The sequence below is a fragment of the Carlito syrichta genome, unplaced genomic scaffold, assembly GCF_000164805.1.
Source record: "Carlito syrichta isolate Samal-C Ts95f unplaced genomic scaffold, Tarsius_syrichta-2.0.1 Scaffold305718, whole genome shotgun sequence".
NCBI classification, from domain to species: Eukaryota; Metazoa; Chordata; class Mammalia; order Primates; family Tarsiidae; genus Carlito; species Carlito syrichta.
In genome coordinates this window covers 343,744-366,624 of record NW_007249814.1, presented here as the reverse complement: position 1 = coordinate 366,624, position 22,881 = coordinate 343,744, and the positions used below count along the sequence as shown (strand labels likewise).

Sequence of the window (22,881 nt, the reverse complement as noted above, 5' to 3'; positions counted from 1 at the left end):
TAAAGCAGAATAAAACCATGAAACTACGGGGAGAAGTAAGAAATACAAAAGTATATATCTACAATTCAATCTACCATAATTCCAATATTCTAATACCTGAATGACTTCATTTTATCATGGATAGAATGAGTTTCAGAGGAAAAATTCAAAACGTTGAAAAGCAATTATTCTTTAAAGAAAAAAATGCTAAGGAGGATAATTATGTGACTATATTACATAATTTAGGTTTAAAATATCTGCATAAAATTTATTCTAACCAATGACAATAATGTACTATCATGGATTATAACATGATCAACATGTTGGCCTTTTGTTTTAAAAAGAAATTCTTGCGTATAATGTCAGTAACTTAAAATCAAATAGCTAACATAAATTTCATTTTAAATTTTAGTTGCATCAAGTAAAATGAAAACAAAAACCCTAAATGTTAAAAGTAGGAAAACATGGTAGGCAGACTGTTAAAAATTCAGTGTATCTTTTGCTTCTAGCCTTAAATAACTAAAAAACTGAACAAGAGGTACACTTTTTTTTTTAAAAACACACTAAGCATTGGGCAAACACACAAGAAGGGCAGCGATGCCTAAAAGAAGAAAAGCAAAGAGAGCACTCTCTGGAGAAAGTTTAATACCTGCATAGAGTTTTTAGTCGGTAAAACAGCAAGGGGGAACCCAGGCTGAGCCCAGTGGTACACCTGAGTTGAGAAGATGAAGCAAGGAGCCCTAGGAGCTCAGGTAGCTACAATCAGTGTGGCAGAGTATCAGACAGAAGAAAACTGCTGAAAAAGAAAACTTGAGAGACACACTGAGGGTCTTTCTCCAGTTTTCAGTACTAATGAGCTCTAATCAGCATATATATCTGAGGAAATATCCAAGGTCAGTATAGGTTGGATAATGTTTCCCCAAAATTCATGTCTACCCAGAACTTCAGAATGTGATCATACTAGGAAAGAGAATTTTTGCCAATGTAATAAGATAAGATCATACTAGACTAGGGTGAGTACTAAATCCAATGACTGGAGTCATTATATAAAAGACAGAGACACGCAGGAAAGAAGGCAATATAAAGAAATGGCAGACTAGAGTGATAGAGCTATAAACCCAGGAATACCAAAGATGGCCGGCAATCACCACAAACCAGGAGAGAGTCATGGGAGAAATTCTTCCTGAGACTCCAGAAAGAACCAATTGAGATGACATCTTAATTTTGAACTTTTGGCTTCTTAAATGGTGAGAGAATAAGCTTCTGTTGTGCTTATTTGTTACAGCAGCCTTTGGAAAACTAATACAGCCAGGAAAAAGAATTCTTGAAAGAATTAGATAAAAATTCCCAAATACACAGAGCCAGGAGTATATAGTCCCTTAGGAGTCAAAGTGGAAATCCTCATAATTCATCTTATATCAGTAATGGAACAAAGGTTCGTCCTATCCTAAGTGCTGCTGTGGTCCTAGCAAAACACGGTTTAAAAGACACAGCAAAAGAAGATGAAACAATTTCCAAGTAATTTAAATGCAAGCCAGTATAGGAACATATGAAAGTAAAATTCACAAATGGCATTCACTCAACAATTACCAGAAGCAGAAAAATACAATCTATAATTTAAAAAATTATTCAATATGAACTGATCAAGAAATGACACAATGATGGAATCAGGAGACAAGGATATTAGAGCACCAGAACATGTAGAGACACAGAAGACATAAACAAAAGACTCAAATCAGACTTCCTTCTAGAGATAAAAATGGTTTCTGAGATGAGAAATAGCTGTTAATAATGATGAAAATATGGGCAGACTAGACACTGCAGAAAAAAGATTAGTGAACTTGAAGACACAGCAAAAGACACTATCCAAATTAAAAATGGAAAATTAGGGGAAAAAATACAGAGTATCAGTGCAACAACTTCAGGAAGCCTAAATACACTTAAGTGAAGTCCAAGTGGGAGAGAAGAGAGACAAGGCAGCAAAATTATTTGAGGAACAGCTAAAAGCTTACCAAAATTTATGTAATATAAAACCTACAGATTCCAAGAAGTTCCATTAACCAAGCAAAAGAAACATGAAGATATATATATACAAACAAGAATAACACAAAAACACTAAAGCAAGTATAGGAAAAAAAATACATATAATATACACCAGCATAAACATAAGATGAGAGATTTTGTCACTGAAAATAAGATAAGAAACATTTTCAAAGTATAGGGTGAAAAACAGTCAGTGTAGAATTCTCTATCCAGGGAAAATATTCTTCAAAAATAAATACTTTTAAACACAAAAGCTAAAAAGTGGTTAAAAAAGCTTAAAAGTTAAAAAAAGGTTGAAAGATGGTAAAAGATATACCATGTAACACTAACAAAAGATAGCTGAAATGGCTATATTAAGACAGTGAATTTCAGAGTAAAGACTGGGGATAAATCAGTTCTTTTAATAATACCAAAGGGATCGGTACATCAAGATGACATGACAATCTTAAATGTTTATGCACTCAATAACAATAACAAAAACATAGGAAACAAAAATTCATAGAACTACAAGGAGAAATAAACAGATCAACAATTATAGTCAGATTTAAACATCCCTTAATAATTGACAGAATAAGCGGACAAAAATCACTAAGGACACAAAAGATTCAGTTAACACTAATCTTAACACTTAACCAGTTTGGTATGGATAAAGATATTGTGTTGGCTTCATGGGTACACATATCAAAACTTATCAATTTGTACAGTTTAAATAGATGCAGTTTTAAAAATACTTTCATTATATTTCAACAGAAATGTTAAAAAACCAGAATTTCATACCTGGTAAATACTGGAAGTTGGGACTGAATAACCTGGACTCTAATCACAACAAGTAATAATGTACTGAACATCAAGACAATGAGTTTTATTAGTGTCTGCAGCATAGGAAATGGAATACTACCCTTTCCACGGAGAAACTGTCTAGCAGTAGTACATAATAATGGCAAAGTATACTAGAAAAGAAAAAAAAATATTTTAAATAACAAATTAACAACATACCACAATGCTTTCAATAATGCAGTACTTTCTAAATGCAAGATTAGAGACAAGTTAAGTATAATTATAAAATCAATGTGGAATAATTTGTGGAGATAATAATGAATAAAAGCTCAATAATCTTATCCAATAATGAATTATACTATGTAGTATCACTGGATACTTTTCCAGGTTGCCTAATGATTCCATTATGGAAACTTTTTATAAAGCAGTCCTTAAAACAATGAAGGTGTCATAAAATGTTCAGTAAGTAACTTTCAGTAGACATGAGGATAAAACATGCATGTTCCTTTCAAATTTTTAGTATGATTATTATTGGTAATCACACTAATTTCTATAATAACATATTTAGAAAATAAGGTTATTAAAATTTGATTCAAATAGCATGAAAGATAGCAACAAAAAAATTATGTTTTTCCTTACCCCTTGGGCAATAAACACTTCATACACACAGCAAATTCCCACAACTGTTATTCCTTGTTCTTTACACAATGTTGCAACAGCCACTAAAAACACTGTCAATGCAATTGGAGTCCATACTGCAATTTAAGACCAGCAAAAAATTATAAAAATAGACAAAGCAATTTAAAAATATTATAAAACGATACCTTAAACTTTACTTGTGATTTCATAACCATACCTATGCTACTTCCCACTGACCAATACTACATACTTTAAAATGTACTTAAATTTTGTAATGTTTGCTTTATATATTCAAAGCAAAACATCAAGATGTGTGATTCGAAATAAAAATTTTTGCAGAAAGGAAAATTATCTAGCCAAACACTAACTTTTAAAACAAACTTCTAAAACAAACTTTTTAACACTAACTTTTAAAACAAAGGCAGAGTGGTGCTTTTGAATAGAGAAATGTACAGGTTTGAGTGTCACAATGAGCTATCAATATGAAATAAAAACAAATACCTGAAATTATCACACAGATATCTATATACTTTATTATATCAATAACTTATTAAAAACTTAAAAATTTAAAATTACTGGACAAAGTAGGAAACCAGTCTTACTTTCTTTCTTTTCTTTTGTAGAGACAAGAATCTCTATAATAAGGGCTAGAATGCAGAAGCACAATCATAGCTCACTGTGGCCTTGAACCCTAGGCTCAGGTGATCCTCCAGCCTCAGCATCCTGTCTAGCTAGGACTACAGGCAAGTACCACCATGCCCAGATAATTTTTTTTTTTTTTTAAGAGTTGGAGTCTCACTCTGTTGCCTAGGCTGGAGTGCAGAGGCACGCTCATGGCCACCATGACGCTTGGCCAATTTTTTTTTTTTTATTTTTCAATTTTTTGTGGAAATGGGGTCTCACTATATTGCTCAGGCTGGTCTTGAGTTCCTGTCACCCACTTTGGTCTCCCAAAGCTCTGGGATTACAGGTGTGAGACACTGCACCCAGCCCAATCATATATAAGTAATATAAAAACTAAAATGAAACTCATTAATAACCACTTACAACAATTCTTTAAAGAATCTGCAATAAAATATTCACAAGTTTCATTAAATAAACAACTTACTTTATCAACTTAAGTAAATGTCTGTGCAGTAGTAACTTCATTAAAGGGCAATTAACTGTGAGAGTAATTTTCAATCTATTTTAAATTTGCTTTGTCAATTTGGGTAACTTCTCTGAGCTTTAGTTTCTTGTTGAAAAATATGATCTCTAATTGTCTTCCAGTTAAAAAAAAAATCTGGTAGTATAATTTTGCAACGTCAGTTTTTATTAAAAATATTAACTAAAGCAAAACCTCAACTGACTTAAATCCAAGAGTAAACAAGAACACAATTCATGAATGAAATGTATTTTCTTTTGTAATTGGGCTTAAATATGGAAACTTACCCATTTTTGAAATTGTTTTCAGTTTAAAGTCCTCTATAGACTAAAATTTACTAAAAGTAAAAATAACCAAAAACAAATAAATCATATAAACCAAACAAGATCAAACCCAAAAAACTGATGTGGATATTAAACATAGTAATATTCTTTCCTTAAAAACAAAACAAAAATGTATATTCTAATTAGGCCCAAACCATCAGTACTAATGTAACAGACTATATCAAGAGTTGCACTAAAGTGCTAAATTCAAAAATAAATTCACAGAAGAAAGAAATCAATAGATGGTTATTCACAAAATAGGCTAGACCTAAAGTTGAAAAATACTTAGGACATGAAAAAATAGGGAAAAGGAGATGTATGAATAAAGAAGTAGAGGTGAGAGTGAGTTTGGCAAATAAATGATATAGAGAATAGTATGACAAGATGGGTATTTAGTGGGAAAAAATGGTCTTAAAAGCATTTTAAACATTTTATATAGCCAGTTTAGTATATTTCACTGATTCTCAAAATCACTCTATGTAATAAGAGGGCAGGTGCAATTATATCCATTTTTAAGACGAAGAAAGAATTTTGGAGGTTTTTTAGAAAAGTAGCACAGAATAAAGAGACTATGATTTTATTTATTTTATTTTTTATTTTTTTTGAGTTGGAGTCTCACTCAGTCGCCCAGACTGGAGTGCAGTGGCCGCTCCCGGCCACCGCAGCCTCGCCTGCTGGGCTCCGGCGATCCTTCCGCCTCAGCCTTCCGAGTAGCCAGAATTACAGGCATGCGCTACCACACCTGGCTGATTTTTTGATTTACTGTAGAGATGAGGTCTCGCTGCCCAGGCAGGTCTCGAACCCGCGGGCTCAGGCAATCCACTCACCTCAGCTTCCCAAAGGTGCGGGATTACCGGCTGAGCCACCGAGCCCAGCTAAGACTATGATTTTAATATGGCTCTTCTGAAATTAAATTCAGAGTTTCTCACTAATTTGTATTTCCACTTCAAGGAACAAAAAGCAAACACTTGCCTTCTATACCCTTGAATTCAAACTCACCAACAGTAATAAAGGCAAATTAACAAAGGCAAAGTCAGTCTGAAACTAGTAGCTTCAGTTCTTCAACATTTAGTGACTATATTACTACACAAGTATATACACTTTGATTTTATAATCATATCTCTGTGGTTAAAGTTACTATGGGCGATTTTATCTAAAACAAGTACACTTGCTTTAGTTAATGACACTTAAATTCATTCCAATTTCCAAATATAGACTTAAGTAATTCTGTATGTATAAAAGAAACACACCTTCAGCAATCACTTATTCAAATACTATTTTAAGTACCTACTACATCTCAAGGGTGTGGTGGAGAGAGATGACAAACAAGCAATGATATACTTTATCAAATGGTGACCAAGTGTTATAGAGAAAAACAGAGGGTGAAGGAAAATAAAAAGAACTGGGGAAGATGAGTGGTGCTATTGATGACACTTGAGGGAACATTTGAGCAGAAATCTACAGTAATAAAAAAGCAAGTGCAAAGGTCCTGAGATGGGATGGCTTGTGCTTACAAAAAGCATATGGGGCATGAATAATTTAGAATTTGGAGAGACTAATTATTATATAAATTGAAGACCTCTGCACAGAACAATGCATACTAAATACAATAGGAAACACAAAATGATGGAAACTGGGCCTCAGGCATAAAATTACTTAATGTAGAGATACAGAGAGGTCCAAAGTGTGTTTCAGCATCTTTCTAATTCAAATTTAAAATATATTATTCATTCACTTGTTCAATTCCTGAACAGATGTATACTGAAACCTACTGAATACCTGGAACCATTCTAGGAAATGAGGATTTTTAAAAATGGAGAAATGATTACCTAGCCTAATAAAAGTTACATCCCACTGTGAGAGAATAAATAAAAGAAAAAAATGTCAATTATATAATTTAAGGTAAAAAATGACTACTATGAAACGGATGGGTTTCGTAGCTAAGAAGCCTGCAGGTTAAAGGTATATACAAAAGCAACATTAATTTGTTTTTGTTTTGTCAAATGGTGACCTAGCATGCCCTGCTGGTCCCTTCTTCAAAAATCAACCCTAGAAAAAAGATGAAGTGAAAGGAAACATGGTTTTTAAGAAAGTTTTTTTTTTTTTTTTTAAGGAAACTCCTGAGCTTTCAAGGATATCTTAAAGGTATATTCATGCGGGTGTCATGTGGTACTGCATCTAAAGAGCAGAAGAGTGAGAGCATTTAAAAAATTTTTGTCACTACCTTTTCTTGACTGCTTTGAATAGGTCACTGTAGAAATCTACAACTACATCAGCTAGTGGGTGTTTCAGTGGTAAAATCAGAGCACTTCCAAAGTCTTCATGGGGATAAGAAAAATTTTTTTTTAAAAAGGTAGAACTGAGCAACCCCTTTAGGCAGTTACTTATACACACTTCCCATTTAAATGCTGAGGAGCAGTGGCCAGGCTTCTTCTCAGCGCATTCTCTTTAAGAAACCAGAGTGGGTGTTTAATAGAACTGGTAACAACAGTGATCAACAGCAGCCCTGGGGGAACCTGGAACTTTATATCCTCTTAGTGCTTCAGAATCACAGAATGAACACAAAGTGGCCATGACCTTTACCCCTAACAGGTACAGTGATTTATAACTTCAGGAGAACACATGGCTTGAATTAACAAGCCCAAATAAAACCTAAATAATTGAAGGACACAAAAATCATGAGAGAGAGAACAAACACAGTAACATATATTACTAAAGCAGAATTTCTTAAAGAGATGGATTGAGAATTTCAAGTAAGTAATTTTTTAAGAAAACTGGGCAAGATATTAGAATTATGAAAAATAAATAGATCCTTAAAAAAACAAATAAAAGTATAAGGAACAAAAGATAAATGGTAAAGGGTATTTTAGTTAGAGCAAAGACGGCTTCTCTAAAAGAGAAACGATTGAGCTGAGGCCTGATAATAAAAGAAGCACATAAATGAGACAACTACATTAAAGATCTAACAGGATAAAATTCAATAAAGGAAAATGCAGGTATAAAGGTGGGTGCTCTGTCTGTTTGAGAATCTGGCTATAGTGAAGTCAGCTAGGACAAGAATGGCAAGAGATGATTAGAGAGGAAGGAGGAGCCTGATGGTCTTGGAGGTCACAGTACTTTCTAACTTTATCATTCAAGCTTTGCTTAGGATGTTACCTAAAGAGGACATTACTTTGGGATTCCATATAGTTACTAAACTCTTACTGCATGATAGATTGCATAGGCAAGGGACTATTATTATCTGCATTTTATAGATTAAGAAACAAAAGCATGGTGAGGTTAAGTATTTGCCCAAGGTAGTAATTGGAGTTAGATAAACAGTGGAACTAGAATTTGAAACCAGACTCATGAGTCTATGGTCTTAACTATCATGCTATGCCAACACGCAAATTGCTTACGATGGCATTATGAACAGCAGCCTATTCATAAGAGGCAGACCTATTCATATTATAAACTGAAAAGACACTAAACTATTTGGCTATATCACTTATTCCTTGAAACCTTAGTTTCTACACATATAAAACTAGGCTTCTTGTCATCAGTACCTTGGGACTATAGTGAAAAAATCCCCCCCAAGAACTGAAAAAAAAATCTCAGTGTAGCTTTAATAACCAAATGACAATTTTATGCCCGCTGTGCCCATACGCTTAAAAAAAAAAAAAAAAATTTATTGCCTAGAACTTGTTTTCTGACAATTCCAGGTATCATTAAGATTAATGAGCTAAGGTATACTAAGCACTTTCCAGGGTAGGCCACATAGTAGGAGCTCAGTAAATAGCTGAACCATGATCAATATATAATAAAAGTAATACTCTAGCAGGCTTTTAACCTTGCCTAAACAATAACACAGCCTACCAGGTATTATGTATCAAAAGATAACTGAAGTATTAGTACCTGTATCCTTTATGGACTGACTCTATATTCTAAGGTGTTTGACTTTAAAAATTACATCATATATATTCTATCAGGTCATGATAAAATATAAACTACACACAAACTTTGAGAATATTAACAATGTTACATATTTCATATTTAAGGTTTGCTGGAGGTCAGGCATTTGAGACCAGCCAGGGCAACACAGTGAGACCCCCCAATCTCTGCAGAATGATAATAATAAATAAATATAAACAAATCCCAAGTTTGGCATATGTTGTTTTATAAGAAACACTTGGAGTAAAAAAAAATTACTTGATCAAGTTTTATAACTATAGAAAAATCAAATGCTAGACGTTTACCTATGGAATTATCTGGTCCTTTTGATTTAGTATATGATAAAAATGCTGCTAGAAAAAATACAGATGACAAAAGCTCTGCTCTTCCTACAACACCCGTTACCTAGAAAGAAAAAGGGAAGGGGTTCATATTAATTAAGATTATCTGGAAAACTTACTGAATATAATAGCAACAACACTTTAATCGAAGACTAAATTCCATAACTTTTCAAGTGCACATTTCTATTTCCTATACATTCTTTGAGTGCCCTCAGGTGGTGAATTTATATATTTTATATAAATAGAAATTTATCAGTAAATTTATTTTTTAACATTATCTTTTAGTAGTTAAACTTATTTTGAAATAATTATAAAACTGAAGAAAGTTGCAAAATTAACAGAGAGGTCCTGCGTATTTTTTACCCAGTTTCCTATGATGTAGGACATAAATATAGAACAATATTTATAACTTAAGTCCTTCTTAATTATTTTCTTAAAATGCAAGCATTCTTAAAATACAGAGGGATCATAAATTCATTAAGTTATACCTTATCTGAAAACTAAAGTTTACAAAGACAACAAACTTTAAAAAGTCTTTTTAAATTCTAAAAATATAACTATAAAACCTTCAACTCTTTCCCTTTAAAGCATTTTGAACTTACCTATTATTTTTATAAATGTATAAAAAAATGCCAGCTTAGCTAGACACTGAAAGGTTTAATACAGTAAGAGACACACACTCTTTCACCACAACACACACACACACACACACACACACACACACACACACAGAGACTTTTGCTTACAATCAAAAGCTCATAACAAAGCAATTAAACAGAGTAGCTTGTGCTGGGAGGCAATTTTGGAGTTTCAAGGTTATTAAGTAAAATAGTGTAAAGTATACTTTGGGTATGTCTTAGAAGGTAGGGGCTGGTGGACATATTGGCAATAGCAGAGAAACTTCACAATTTGGAAACACATGGCAGTAGACAACCTGAACCTAATGTGTTTCATCACATTCCCATATATTTTGATATATTTTCATCCCTTACTTAAATGTCTGCCTTATCGAGTACGGTGGCTCATGCCTATAATCCCAGCATTGAGGCGAGAGGACTGCCTGAGCTCAGAGGTTCGAGACCAGCCCGGGTAATCTGGTGAGACCTTGTCTCTACAGTAAATCATAAAATTAGCTGGGCATGGTGGCATATGCCTGTGGTTCCAGCCACTTGGAAAGTTAAGGCAGAAGGATCGCCTGAGTCCAGCAGGTCAAGGCTGCGGTGGTCATGAACATGCCACTACAACTAGCCTGGGTGACAGAGTGAGACTCTGACTCAAAAAATGAAAATAAAAAATAAAAGCCTGCTTTACTAGTTGACTATTTTCTGTCCTTTAAAATACAAACATCGACAAGTTGACAAATAATTCTTGAAATTTTGTAGTGATAAAAAAAGAGCAAAGAATTGTACTCATACTTTATATTACTAAAGTTAAGAGTTATGTTTTTGAATGAATAAACATTTATGTTTCAAACTTAAGATTTTTACACAGTAAGAAGTTAGACTGTTCATTAGAAAGTTAAGACTTAAATGTACTAATTTTAGAGTCTTCAGATACTTGGATTAAAGTCAAGGTTAAATTTTTTTTTTAAAATTACATACCATTATAATCACAGTATAGGATTTGTAAAAAATGTAATAAAAAATCAACTTATAGTTTTACTTACTGCTTCTGTATGTATTGGGTGCACTGCAAAAAGTAAAGAAGCAATCACACTGCTCCTGTTGTTCAGAAAAAGTTTGCAGACTTTAAGAAATATCACACTAACCACAGCATGAAAAATCGTATTTAGAAGATGATATGACATTGGTTTTAGTTCACTAAACAAATAATTTAAGCGAAATGTCAATACTGTTAGAGGACGGTAAGACTTGTGGCTTCTCTCCTAAAAGGAAAAACAATCACTGATTATTCAAGTATCTTAGTCTTTCAGGGCACAAGAACTAATCATTGCTTTACTATTAAAGATATCTACATTTGTCTGAGTAATAACAATAAGATAATGAAATGTCCCAAGAGTAATGCAAATATAAAAGACAGCTTCATAATCTATGTTTTTCTATTGCCTCAGTCTATAAAAATGGCAATTTCTTTCTTGAAACACAGTCATCAGAGAACTAACAGCAGAAGAACATCTGACTATACAGATTTTACAAATTTTTTTAAAAGCAAAACAATATACAGATGTTTAAAAAAGTAAAACAATGCTGGCATAGGCCAACTTGGAACACTGTAGTCTCTCCAAAGCCTGCCTCCCTATGTATTACCAACACAAAAGTTTATATAACTACTGGCTAGATCTTCAAAACGAAAAACAAGAACAGAATGCCTATCAGTCCAGTTCAAATAGTGGTGACTTAAAAAGGTACTCTCTAGTTGTTTTATGAAAAGATCTCCAAAAAGTATAAAACTGAATATATTTTAAAAATTCCCAAATACTACAGAGAGAAATAGAAGAGCAAATACTTCCTTAGAACATAAGGACACCTTTGTTGTGATATTTGGTTGGCAATAAATCAAATTTTATGTGAAGTACTGAATTTCTTTTAAAATTACAAGTCACATTTAACCAGAAATACCTTTTGCCCTAAGGCAAAATCAAACCAGACTTTAGAACACACAGCTCAAAAATACACGAAATATTATCCTACTTAATTTTTGTAGTTTTCTATAAAAGGCAACCACACTCAGTTCTACTCTTCTACCTCTTACCATATCATGCTAAACTCTCTGGCACACAGCTATAGACTTAAGCCTATTCATCCTTATTAGGGAGCATAAGGAAACACAAAGAATAAACCTTTCCTATTTTGAAATTAGATAAATTTTAGTATCTTTGTACTGACTAACATTCACTATGATGTGCCATCTACTTAGAATATTCTTTCTTGCTTGGCTAATTCCTCTACATCCTTCAAATTTCATCTCAGACATACACAATTATTTTTAAGGCACTGCATTGAACTGATACGACTTGTACCAGAAAGTAGAAAAAGGTTCTAAAAATCTTCTGAGTGTTTGAAATGTTACTGTGGTTACAAAGAACATATGTGCCAGGTGAAAGGATGATGTTGGAAAGAAGAGAATACATATTTTTAATTTCAGTATGTATAATTGCTTGGCTAGGTCTATTAGATGCACATATATCATAGGTAACAGCCAACTAATGGGTAAATTATTAACTTAACTAATTATTCACATAATTCACTAGGAATCTATTTTAAGATTACACTGTGACAAATAAGCACTAGCCTATTAGATATTAGGCTTATTCCATGAGAATATAGTAAAACAGCTAGGTCCATTAAGAACAAAACAATTCAAATCATTACTACTTTCAGGTATATTAAACAAAAACTGAATTACTCATGATATTAGTTGGCAATAAAAATGAGTACAATGAATGAATAAGCTAACAGTTTCCTGCTAATGTAAATTTCAATATCAGGATAGCAAAAACATACTGAGATAGTATATCTACAGAAGATATCATTTTTTTTTTGAATTGGCATCTTACTCTGTCACCCAGGCTGTAGTACAGTGGCAAGCTCACAGCCACCCCACGACCTGTTGGGTTCCACGATTCTTGTGCTTCAGTCTTCCAAGTAGCGGGAACTACAGGCTACAGGCGCTTGCTACCATGCCTGGCTAATTTTTTATTTATTGTAGAGACGAGGTCTCGCCAAGTTGCCTGGGCTGGTCTCGAATCCGCGGGCTCAGGTAATCCACTCGCCTCGGCCTCCCAAAGTGCTGGGATTACAGGCTGAGCCACTGAGCCTGGCCGCAGAAGCTATCTTAACACAAAGTATTTTACAGGCCAATGCCAGAAAAGGGTGACTCATTACAGCCCAGTGGCTCATTCTCAGCCACGACTGTCTTACAGTATCACCTTGATGACTTAAAACAAAAAACCCTCCCCCTCCAAAACAACAAGAGCAAAACAAAACAGACAAACATACACAAACAAGTAAGACAAAAAATACTGATACCCATATCCACTCTGAGAGATTATCAGAAATAACAAATTTGCCGGGCTTGGTGGCTCAGCCTGTAATCCTGCGCTTTTGGGAGGCTGAGGTGAGTGGATTGCCTGAGCCCGCGGGTTCAAGACCCGCCTGGGCAGCGAGACCTCATCTCTACAATAAACCAAAAAATCAGCTGGGCGTTGTAGCGCATGCCTGTAGTTCCGGCTACTCGGAAGGCTGAGGCGGAAGGATCGCCGGAGCCCAGCAGGTCGAGGCTGCGGTGGCCAGGAGCGGCCACTGCACTCCAGTCTGGGCGACAGAGTGAGACTCCAACTCAAAAAAAAAAAAAAAAAAAAAACCAGAAATAACAAATTTGGATAGAACCTTGTTAATACTTTTTTTTGTATGCTCTAGGCAGATTCTAATATGGTAGCAAGGGTTGTGATCAAGTGAACTATCAATAATAAGAGTATTATAGAATGAACCCACTAAAAAGATAAAGACCCTGAATATAGCAGAGAATGTCCTAAGCCCAAAATGTGATTTTAAAATTCACACTGGCACAAACATCCTTATAAGAGATGTTTCCAGGCTTCTAGGTTACCATTATTTGATGACATCAACCATTGGATCTTTGAATGTGCTAACTCCAGGCTTATCATGAAATCTTATGACACCTAAATAGTACTTAAAATAATTTTTCACATTTGTCACATTTGTCAACATGGAGAGAATATGCATGCCAGAAAATATAAGAAAACTATATTCTTCACTATAAAAATAAACTGTTATTCCAGTATGTCCATCTATTCTGTCTGAATATATTATGATTATTTTTCTTAGTCTGTCCATTTACAAGTACTCTGAACAAAACCAGATTTCCAATCTGCAAATCTGAGAAAAATCACAAAACAGATCATGACACCATGATATGAGGTCATTTAATATGGCCAGCTAAACTTTCAGTTCAAAAATCTCAACATTATGACTAAAATCACAACAGACACTGGTATAAGTTGGGGCAATAGGTATACATTTCTAAGGGTCTCTGGGGATCAAGGGTAGAGGTATAAGGGAACTAATGTATAATAGGGCCATACTTTCCCCTTGTTATCAAAATTTTTTTCCAAACGCTGTAAATAGATAAGTACAGAAAAGCTGTAGGAGAATAAGATCTACTTATTTAATAAGGAAAAATGTTTGTTCCTAAAGGAATGAAAGATTCCATTCCTAACCTTAAAAAGTATTCGAATTTGGGTAATGTGAAAAGTGGCCACAAACAATGACCAAGAAACAGACTATTACAGAGAGTTACATGCTATGGTTTCAACAACAATTTATTCAATTTCGATGTGCCAGGCACTGAAGAAATAAATAAATTTATTGTAGAAAAGATGGTAGATATTAACCTCAAAGAAGTAATTTGAGGAAAATAACTTGCCATTTAAAAACTGTATTCTCACCTTTTTCACACAGCTAATATATGACAGAACTAAAATCAGAACTCAATCTATATGATCCCAAGATGATGTGGGTTTCATTCCAAACAGTTTAACAGTGACCTTCAAAATAAAGTTACTGGCAAAGTAAAAACATCCTCATAAAAATAAACTGAACTTTTAGGTTCTTAACATAAAACTCAAATAACTATTAGGTAAGAGATATAACACAGATTTAAATGTTTTAATAGTCACTTTGGTTTCCTGCAGAGAAATTGGCAATATATGTACCTGCTATTTTTACCATTAAAGTCTAATCTATTTATGTTGAAGTTGTCATATTTAAAAATGGTATATCAGAGTCATCTCATTTGCCTGACTCACAAGACAGAAAAAAGAGAAATAAAGTCAGTTAGTAAGAAATACACTTACCTCACACCTATTGCTCTCCCTACACATTTAGTTTTCACATAAATAATTTTTAAAAAGCCCAGGTACACAGCTAAATAGAGAATCAAATAAAGAAGATAATGACGTCTTCAGCTTCCTGTCCAGTTTATTATAAATATGTTTTGTCTTATGTAAAATTTCAGGGTAAAAAATTCATAATTGTTATGACAAGTTGATAACAAATTATGATTAATAAACTACCAGAATATTTTAAAATTTGAGATATATACAAGTAATACACAAGTAATCACTTACTTCAGACATAGGGGTTCCCCAGAAGTCATTCTGAAATAAGGTTTTTAAAGGTGTAGATGGATGCAGGTCTTTATTATCCAGTATTGCTGAAACATCATCAAAAACAAAACCACAGAAGAGGCTGTTCCAATAGCAGGCAGTAACTACACCTACTATTAAAATTACTTCTTTGAGCTTAATATCTGCCATCTTTTCTACAAGCACTTATGGACAAAAGCTGGAGGAAAAAATTAGGAAGATAACATGAAATAAGCAACATGCTTTTTTCAAAGAAGTCCAATGTTAGTAGGTAGATAATAAGTTATATTTTAAAAATTGCATGTTAATTCTCCAGAGAAAAACTCAGCTCAAATGTCATCAACCTCAAGAAGCATTAACTAATCACCTTGTTAAAGTTCAGACTCCTTGCTCTTTCTGGATAAAGTCAAGTAACTTTTTCTCTCATACCAAGGCAGAAGACTGAAAATTTCCTTTCTGGTGTATTTAAAACACAGGTTTTCTGATATAAGGAACACCAGTGAAAAGAAAACTAGTATACTGAAAACAAAGGTTAAGTAAAAGTCTATTTATTTTATGTTAAGATCCTCCACTCCTCTTCTCCAACTGGGCATAAAATTCTGTAAAATTTTACAATACTGGTAACAAAGAAGATTCTAAAAGCGTGCAATAATAAATCAGGTTCCATACTAAAGCAGGAATCAAAACAACTGTTTTCACCAACAATGCTGAAAGCTAGGAGAAAAAAAAAAATCCACCTTCCTCCCCTCAAATAAAAGGAATAATGCTTTAAGCATCTAAGCAAATAATGATTTTTAACCTAAAATTCTATACAAATAAACCCAAATTTCCCAAGTGAGAAAACATAATAAAAATATTATAAGTCATTTAAGTTTTCAAAAAATTTACCTCTGATGTCCCTTCTCAGGAAACTAGAAAAATATTACAGTAAAAAATTCCACTAAAATACAGGAATATGAGTTTACTAAGAAATAAAGATAGAGAAATCAAGAAACAGGATCCAACACAAGACAGCAATATATATGTATATGTGTGTATATACATATATATATTTTTCTGAATTACATTTATGTATGTACATTTATATATTTATAAATTTTATATATATATGTTGTAATTTAGAAAAACAAAATGAAGCAACTCAGGGCATCCATCACTGAGTAGGTAAAAAAAAAAAAAAAATAAATGGCCAGGTCAGAAATCCCTCTCCCATAAGTAACCTCAGGTCCCCGACCTGGTAGGGAGCAATTCACTTGAGGTGACAAACTGCCGCTTGGTTCAATGTTCTAACCACAGAGAAGTCTAAAATTAACAGAAGAAAATGTAGTAAATTAAATACGTGGTTTCAATGTTTTGAAGTTATATTTGGGAATAATGTATGCATCAGATTTTTAGAGTGCCAGTAATGTTTAAGAGAATCTGACATCCTGCATACTCTAGATACATTAGTTTCATAAGTTTAAAATATAACATCATATAATTATATGTATAATATACATAATATTCAATTACTATGTAATTCCTAGATTTATAATTTTTAGTTTGAAAATATAAGAATTTAGCTAAGTATACAAATAGTACTGAAATTTTTATAAGAACTTGGGAAATACCATAGTCTTAAGTTTATTAGATTTATAGCAGCTCTTTAAGTACTGAGAAAGTTTTACTTACATTAGGCATCTAATGTACTTAAATAAAAATGACTATAATCAAATTAATTTAATTATTCAGTATAAATATCTTTGATACACATATACAAATATATATACATATACACAGTTCTTCTGTTGGTTGTGCCTGGGGTTACTCATGTGTTTATAGTTATCCCGTGGCTTGACTAGAGCTGAATGGCTTAAAAAGTATGGGGGGGTCTTAGCTGTGAAAGTTAGTTGCTGTTACTTACTGTCGCATCCTCTAATAAGTTAGCCTGGGCTTCTTAAGTAATGATTTCAGGGCAGTCCCAATGCATAAGCTTTTTACAACCCTCTGTTTACTGCATATTTTAAAAACTATTAATCAAGCAAGGTAAATCCAGAATTAATGGCAGCGAGGTTATAAAAGGACCAAGACAATACAATTTTTAAGATACCCAAAGGGAGCTTTATAATAGAAAGGGAGAGAGAACATGTTATAAGCTCAGTTGTGGAGTCATCTTAGGTTATGTCTAAGTCACCTGCAAAGAAGCTGAGGGGAAGGGAGGGGTTTACACAAGGGCATAGGGAGACATGATTCACTGGGGGTCATTACTATAATAATGTAACACATCACTTGTTAGTTGTGGCAACTTGTAGTTTTTCCTAGACTGGCAAGCTGACTTACAGATGCATAGTCTTACTGGACAGGAAGACGACTGATTCATGTTTGTTTACAACAGAATGTCACTACATATGTGCACAAGATCCAATAGCAATTGAAGACTAGATATGAGCTACATTATAGAGATACAAAACTAAACACAATTCCTTCAACAAAATTGTACTGAGTGTTCACTTTATGTAATAAGCCAACAGTACAACTGTGCAAACAATAAAAACTACAGAGAAATTTTATATATATCTGGAAATATTTAGCCTGGGAAGGTAGTTCCTCACAGTTTAATTTTCTGGAAAATTGGGAAAGTCTTCCCAATTTTATTACCATAATATTCCCTTTTTACAAGAAGAGTATTCTACTGTATTTTATTACTACTTTAAAGTTTGTAAAACTTTGGCCCACAAAGCTTGCAAAGTCTATATTCACACTGACTCCTACTAATCTTTCCAGTCACCTCGTGTTGCAGGAAGAAAAGTGTCTGCTTGTTGCACACTCACTCCTGTCCATTAAAGCAAGGCCAAACAAAATGTTTTCTATATAGAGTGGATAATAAATTTCTTATGGCCATTCTTTTTATAAAGATTGAAAAAGTAAGCTACTATTCATTTTCTTGGTAAGTCAGCAAAAAGGACATAGAAGTAACATCTAAAGAGTATAGGTTCATTGGTACATAGAACAAAGGTAACAATTATAAAAGGCCATGCTTTCTTGGGAAGTAATTTTGCTCAGATAAAACTGTTCATAAAAGCCTAGGGAAAAAAATGCAGGTCCAGACAAGTGTTCTTACAACAAGTTCATATACAGAATGGTCACATAAATCCCATCTCTTAGTGAAAATGAACTACAGAAAATCTGATTAAAAAATAAGTTTTAACAACTTTCTTCAAAAATATACAATGTTACTGAACCCAATACTTGAGTTAAATTTCCTGATTCGCCGGGCTCGGTGGCTCAGCCTGTAATTACGCAACTTTGGGAGGTTTAGATGAGTGGATTGCCTGAGCTCGCGGATTCGAGACCCGCCTGGGCAACTTGGCGAGACCTCATCTCTACCATAAATCAAAAATTAGCCGGGTGTGGTAGCACGCGCCTGTAGTTCCAGCTACTTGGAAGGCTGAGGCGGAAGGATCGCCTGAGCACAGCAGGTCGAGGCTGTGGTGGCCGGGAGCAGCCACTGCACTCCAGTCTGGGCGACAGAGTGAGACTCCAACTCAAAAAAAAAAAAAAAAAATTTCCTGATTCACAGTTAGGCACAAACAGACTATAGTGCAAAAGAACATAGACCACAGCTAACGTATTCTCTGCTGTATCCACAGTATCTAGCACAGGGTACAAGATTAAAAATATTTTAAGAATGAGCCAAAGAATAAAATTTAAGCAAGATTTTGCTTTTAGTCAGGATTGCCATTGATATCTAGGTTACAATCTCAGCTTTATCAGTTATTAGGGGAATTAACTTCTCTGAACTCATTCTCACCTCCAAAAAATTAGAATAAAATTTACCATTAACTCAAGCAACTTATCTTCCTGGGAATATAAATGTGAGCAAGGTGAGGGAATTAAGGGCAGAAAAGACAATTACAGACAAAACTAGTAAATTAATGAATAAAAGCAATTGTTATAACAAATGAACAAAATAAGAAAAACAAGGTGCTGTGACAAAAACAGATTCGTATTATAAAAATAAATATGCAGTAGTAAGCATAGTACAAGACTTTACACTATTCACTTTACACTATCTCCTCAATAAACTATAAAATGTAATCTCTATCATCCGATGTTAAAAACACTGAACATGAAGCACATTTAATTCAAATTCTTGAGTAACCAGTCATAAATATGTAACACTTAATAAAAATAGCAAGAGTGAAGACCAATCACTTCACAAATATTGGTTTACAGAATGTCTGAGTAGTCATATAGCAGTTAACAATATGTCTTCCAAATAACTTTTATTACAACATATGGTTAAAACTGTTTTATTTTATTAGTTATTGTTGTTAGTCTCTTGCTGTGCCTAGTTTATAAACTACATTTTATCATAGGTGTGTGTGTATATATATAATACATATATGTGTATATATGTATGTGAAAAAACATGGCATGTATATATAGTTAAAAAAAAAAGGAATACAACCACAGCCAGAAGATCTGTGTTCAATCATACTACTTAAGTTAAGAGTATTTAACCTCTCCAAGCCTGAGTTCTTAACTTAGACAGAAAATGAGGACAACATAAGCACCTGTTTCTCCAGTATTATGAAGAATAAATGAGATAATTAATAGTTTTTGACATAATTAATAGTCTGACATATAATCGTTCAAAAAAAAGAGTCAAAATTATCATTCCTACGAATCTGATGAATGTCTTTAAGATACAACCCCTCCCACTGTGGGAGCTTTTCTGTCCTCTTAATAAATCCTGCTTTAAAATAAAAACATGTATCTCACCAAATCAGTATTTTTTCTTTTCTACTGAGCTATTTCTTGTTTTACCCAAACTCGTGGTTTAAAAAAAAAAAACTATTACTGTTAAAAAAAAAATTATCGTCAAAGAAAAAAAGCAGCGCTTAAGAAAAAAAAAAAAAAAATAGAGAGGTAGAGATCCAAAGAAATGGAAATGTCATTAAGATTTCAAGCCTACAGCTTCTTAGGAAAGTTATTTAGTGGTGCATCGAAATTCAGACTGGGTGAGAGCCAGCGGGATGAGCAAAACTCACAGGAGTTAAGAGCGGCGAACACCTGGGGAGGTGCTTTCCCAGAGTCACCCAGGTAACCAGGCGACAACGGCAGTCTGGGCGAGTCCTCAGGTCCCCCCCGCACAGGACAAGGACTAACTTCTCCCTGGAGCCTTGACTGTACACAACCTCCTCAACCAGGACAAGGGGCCAGGACAAGGACTAACTTCTCCCTGGAGCCTTGACTGTACACAACCTCCAAGGCCCTGCATCCGCGGAGGCCCCGGTGCTACAGGTAAGGCGGGCGGGGCGGAGGGTGCAGCGCCGGGCGGAGGGTGCGGCGCCCTCCTCTCCATTCGCGCGCCCCCAAGCACGGTCGAGGCTGCGCGGCCCCCATGCGAGTGTGCCGAGACCGATTCTAACACCAAACGAGACTCAAACTTTTTTGCTTCCTTTGTACAGAAAGCACTACCCTGGACACCGCTAGCAGACGCCCGAAGAGAAGGCAGGGTGTTCCCGCCTCTTCCGAACCCGGGCCAGGCCCTTCGGCCCCAACAGCTCCTGCTGCTTCTCGAAGCCGGGACTGCTCCCCTCAACTCCTCCCCATCCGCTAACCCACAGCCCGACCTCACCTGGGAGCGGATCCAACAGGAGATGGGTTAGGAAAACCTCAGAAAGCGCGACCCAACGAGTGACGCCACCGAAGCCACCGTCATGGTCTAGCTAGTGAAGGCCACCGGCGGGGACGCACCCCAGCCACCGCGACTCCCGCCTCTCGGTTCTTCCCCGCTGCCCCGGTACAGTCGCAGTCTCCTGCGTTGCATGCCGGGAGCGCCTTACCTCCGCATTTTAGAGACTTCAGCTCCCAGCATGCACAGGTCCGAGGCAGAAATGCATGCTGGGATTTGGAGTCCTCATTCCACTCCTTCTCCTCGTCCGTAGCACGAAGTCCAGAAACCACGGCGGGGAACCCAAACGTAAAGCGTCACCAACTGTCGCAAACTGTAGGCTCCCGTTGCATCCGGGGTCTTATTCTGGCATTGGCAGGGTAGGGAATGGTGTCGCTTAGCAGCCGCCGCCGCCGCCGCCTCTCTGGCTTGCTCGAAACCAGTTGGCAGGACCAGAGTCCGCGTGGTATCGTGCTAGGGAGCTGTCAGGGGCCGCGGCCGGGCCTGCGTGGTGGGTGCGGTAGATGAGGGATCCCCGCTGACTGCCAGGCTCGGTCGGGGAGGGGAGGGCGGTGGATCCGTGGAAGCCGGAGCAGCGACTCTCATCCCCGGCAGGTTGGTGAGCTGAGCTACCCCGCCCCATCTAGCCTCCGGCCCGCAGTTCTGCTTGGCGTCAGTCCTCATCTCCCCGGCACAACTTCTCTCATTTCAGTTGTTTGTGTTCTCATTTACAAAAAAAAACCCGGTTCCTGCTTCTCCCGAATCAGGGGTCACGTTCAGCATTCCGCATATCCTTGCGCGTGGCAGTGCCCGCGCGCGTCGTGGAAGGGCGTGTTGGGACGGAGGGCAAGATCTTTGTCCCGACCTGGCTTAATTTTAACGAGGCAGCCTTCCTTTGTTATTTCGCTGGTACTGCATCTGAGTTCATGCTAACGACTGTGATTTTCATCAAGGGTATCTTGTCCACTTTTGCGGTTTAAGGAACCATAGCTCTTTGCCAGCACCGAGAAAGTTATATTGATGTGAGCTCTAAGAAATGTAAATTACTGTAAAAACAGTAATGCTGCTTACCTTGAAAATGCTAATGCCCACGTTTTTACAGAAGGTGAAGCGCAGTGAAAGAATTCAAGATGCCACCTAATATAAACTGGAAAGAGATAATGAAAGTTGACCCAGATGACCTGCCTCGCCAAGAAGAACTGGCAGATAATTTATTGATTTCCTTATCCAAGGTGCTTAATTCACAACTAATACATAGATATATACATTCAATTACGATTCATTTATAAATAAAATATTAATGGATTTTTTCAGAAATAACTATGCCTCTGAAATCGAATGATACAATTGGAAGTGTTCTTTTATTTTGCTTCAAGTTTATTAAATGTAAAATAGTTGTTTTTCTGTTTACTTAGGTGGAAGTAAATGAGCTAAAAAATGAAAATCAAGAAAAAGTGATACACCTTTTAAGAATTACTCAGTCACTAATGAAGGTTTGTATGCAGTAGGTCTTAATAGTCGCTTTGGCTGTTAGAGGAAATTTAAGACTATTGTTATATAAGGTTAGTACTGTGAAAGTACTTGGTAATGTCTAAATCACCACTCAAAACTGTGGTATCTTCGAATGTGGATTGAGGATGTCAGTGTGTAAAACACTGAGGATTTTTACTTAAAGTTTCTGAAAAAGTGTGTAGGGGATACAATGGATATGTTTAAAAATAGCATAGGGAGATAAATCTTGATGTCCAAATGAACAATGCAGGCAATGACTGCTATAGGAATTTGTTAGAGGAAGTGATTTAAGAGGTGTTAGAAGACTTCATAAAGGACAGAGATTGAGGAGTGGTTTTACATGAGTGGAAGGCACTGCAGTGATAGGATAGTAAGGGGTTTTTAGAGCACTTTTTTTTTTTTACCAT

At 35.4% G+C, this 22,881-nt stretch overlaps 2 protein-coding genes across 3 annotated transcripts in view; one reads left to right on the top strand and one right to left on the bottom strand.

Moving 5' to 3' along the window:
* The window catches only part of TMTC3 (transmembrane and tetratricopeptide repeat containing 3), a 42,086-nt gene extending 20,968 nt beyond the window's left edge, over positions 1–21,118 (bottom strand). Inside the window, exons 1-6 of the mRNA XM_008062469.1 lie at positions 20,927–21,118; positions 15,286–15,502; positions 10,843–11,061; positions 9,141–9,240; positions 3,439–3,554; positions 2,800–2,972 (exon numbers count right to left, since the gene is read on the bottom strand). Of these exons, the coding sequence (XP_008060660.1) occupies positions 2,800–2,972; positions 3,439–3,554; positions 9,141–9,240; positions 10,843–11,061; positions 15,286–15,474 (797 nt within the window). The 5' untranslated portion in view covers positions 15,475–15,502; positions 20,927–21,118. The remainder of the gene's footprint in view (positions 1–2,799; positions 2,973–3,438; positions 3,555–9,140; positions 9,241–10,842; positions 11,062–15,285; positions 15,503–20,926) is intronic.
* Positions 21,119–22,071: 953 nt separating this feature from the next.
* The window catches only part of CEP290 (centrosomal protein 290), a 91,139-nt gene continuing 90,329 nt past the window's right edge, over positions 22,072–22,881 (top strand). For both annotated transcript variants that reach the window (XM_008062468.2, XM_021714704.1), the window contains exons 1-2: positions 22,072–22,194; positions 22,378–22,455. In XM_008062468.2, the coding sequence (XP_008060659.1) occupies positions 22,093–22,194; positions 22,378–22,455 (180 nt within the window). In that variant the 5' untranslated portion in view covers positions 22,072–22,092. The remainder of the gene's footprint in view (positions 22,195–22,377; positions 22,456–22,881) is intronic.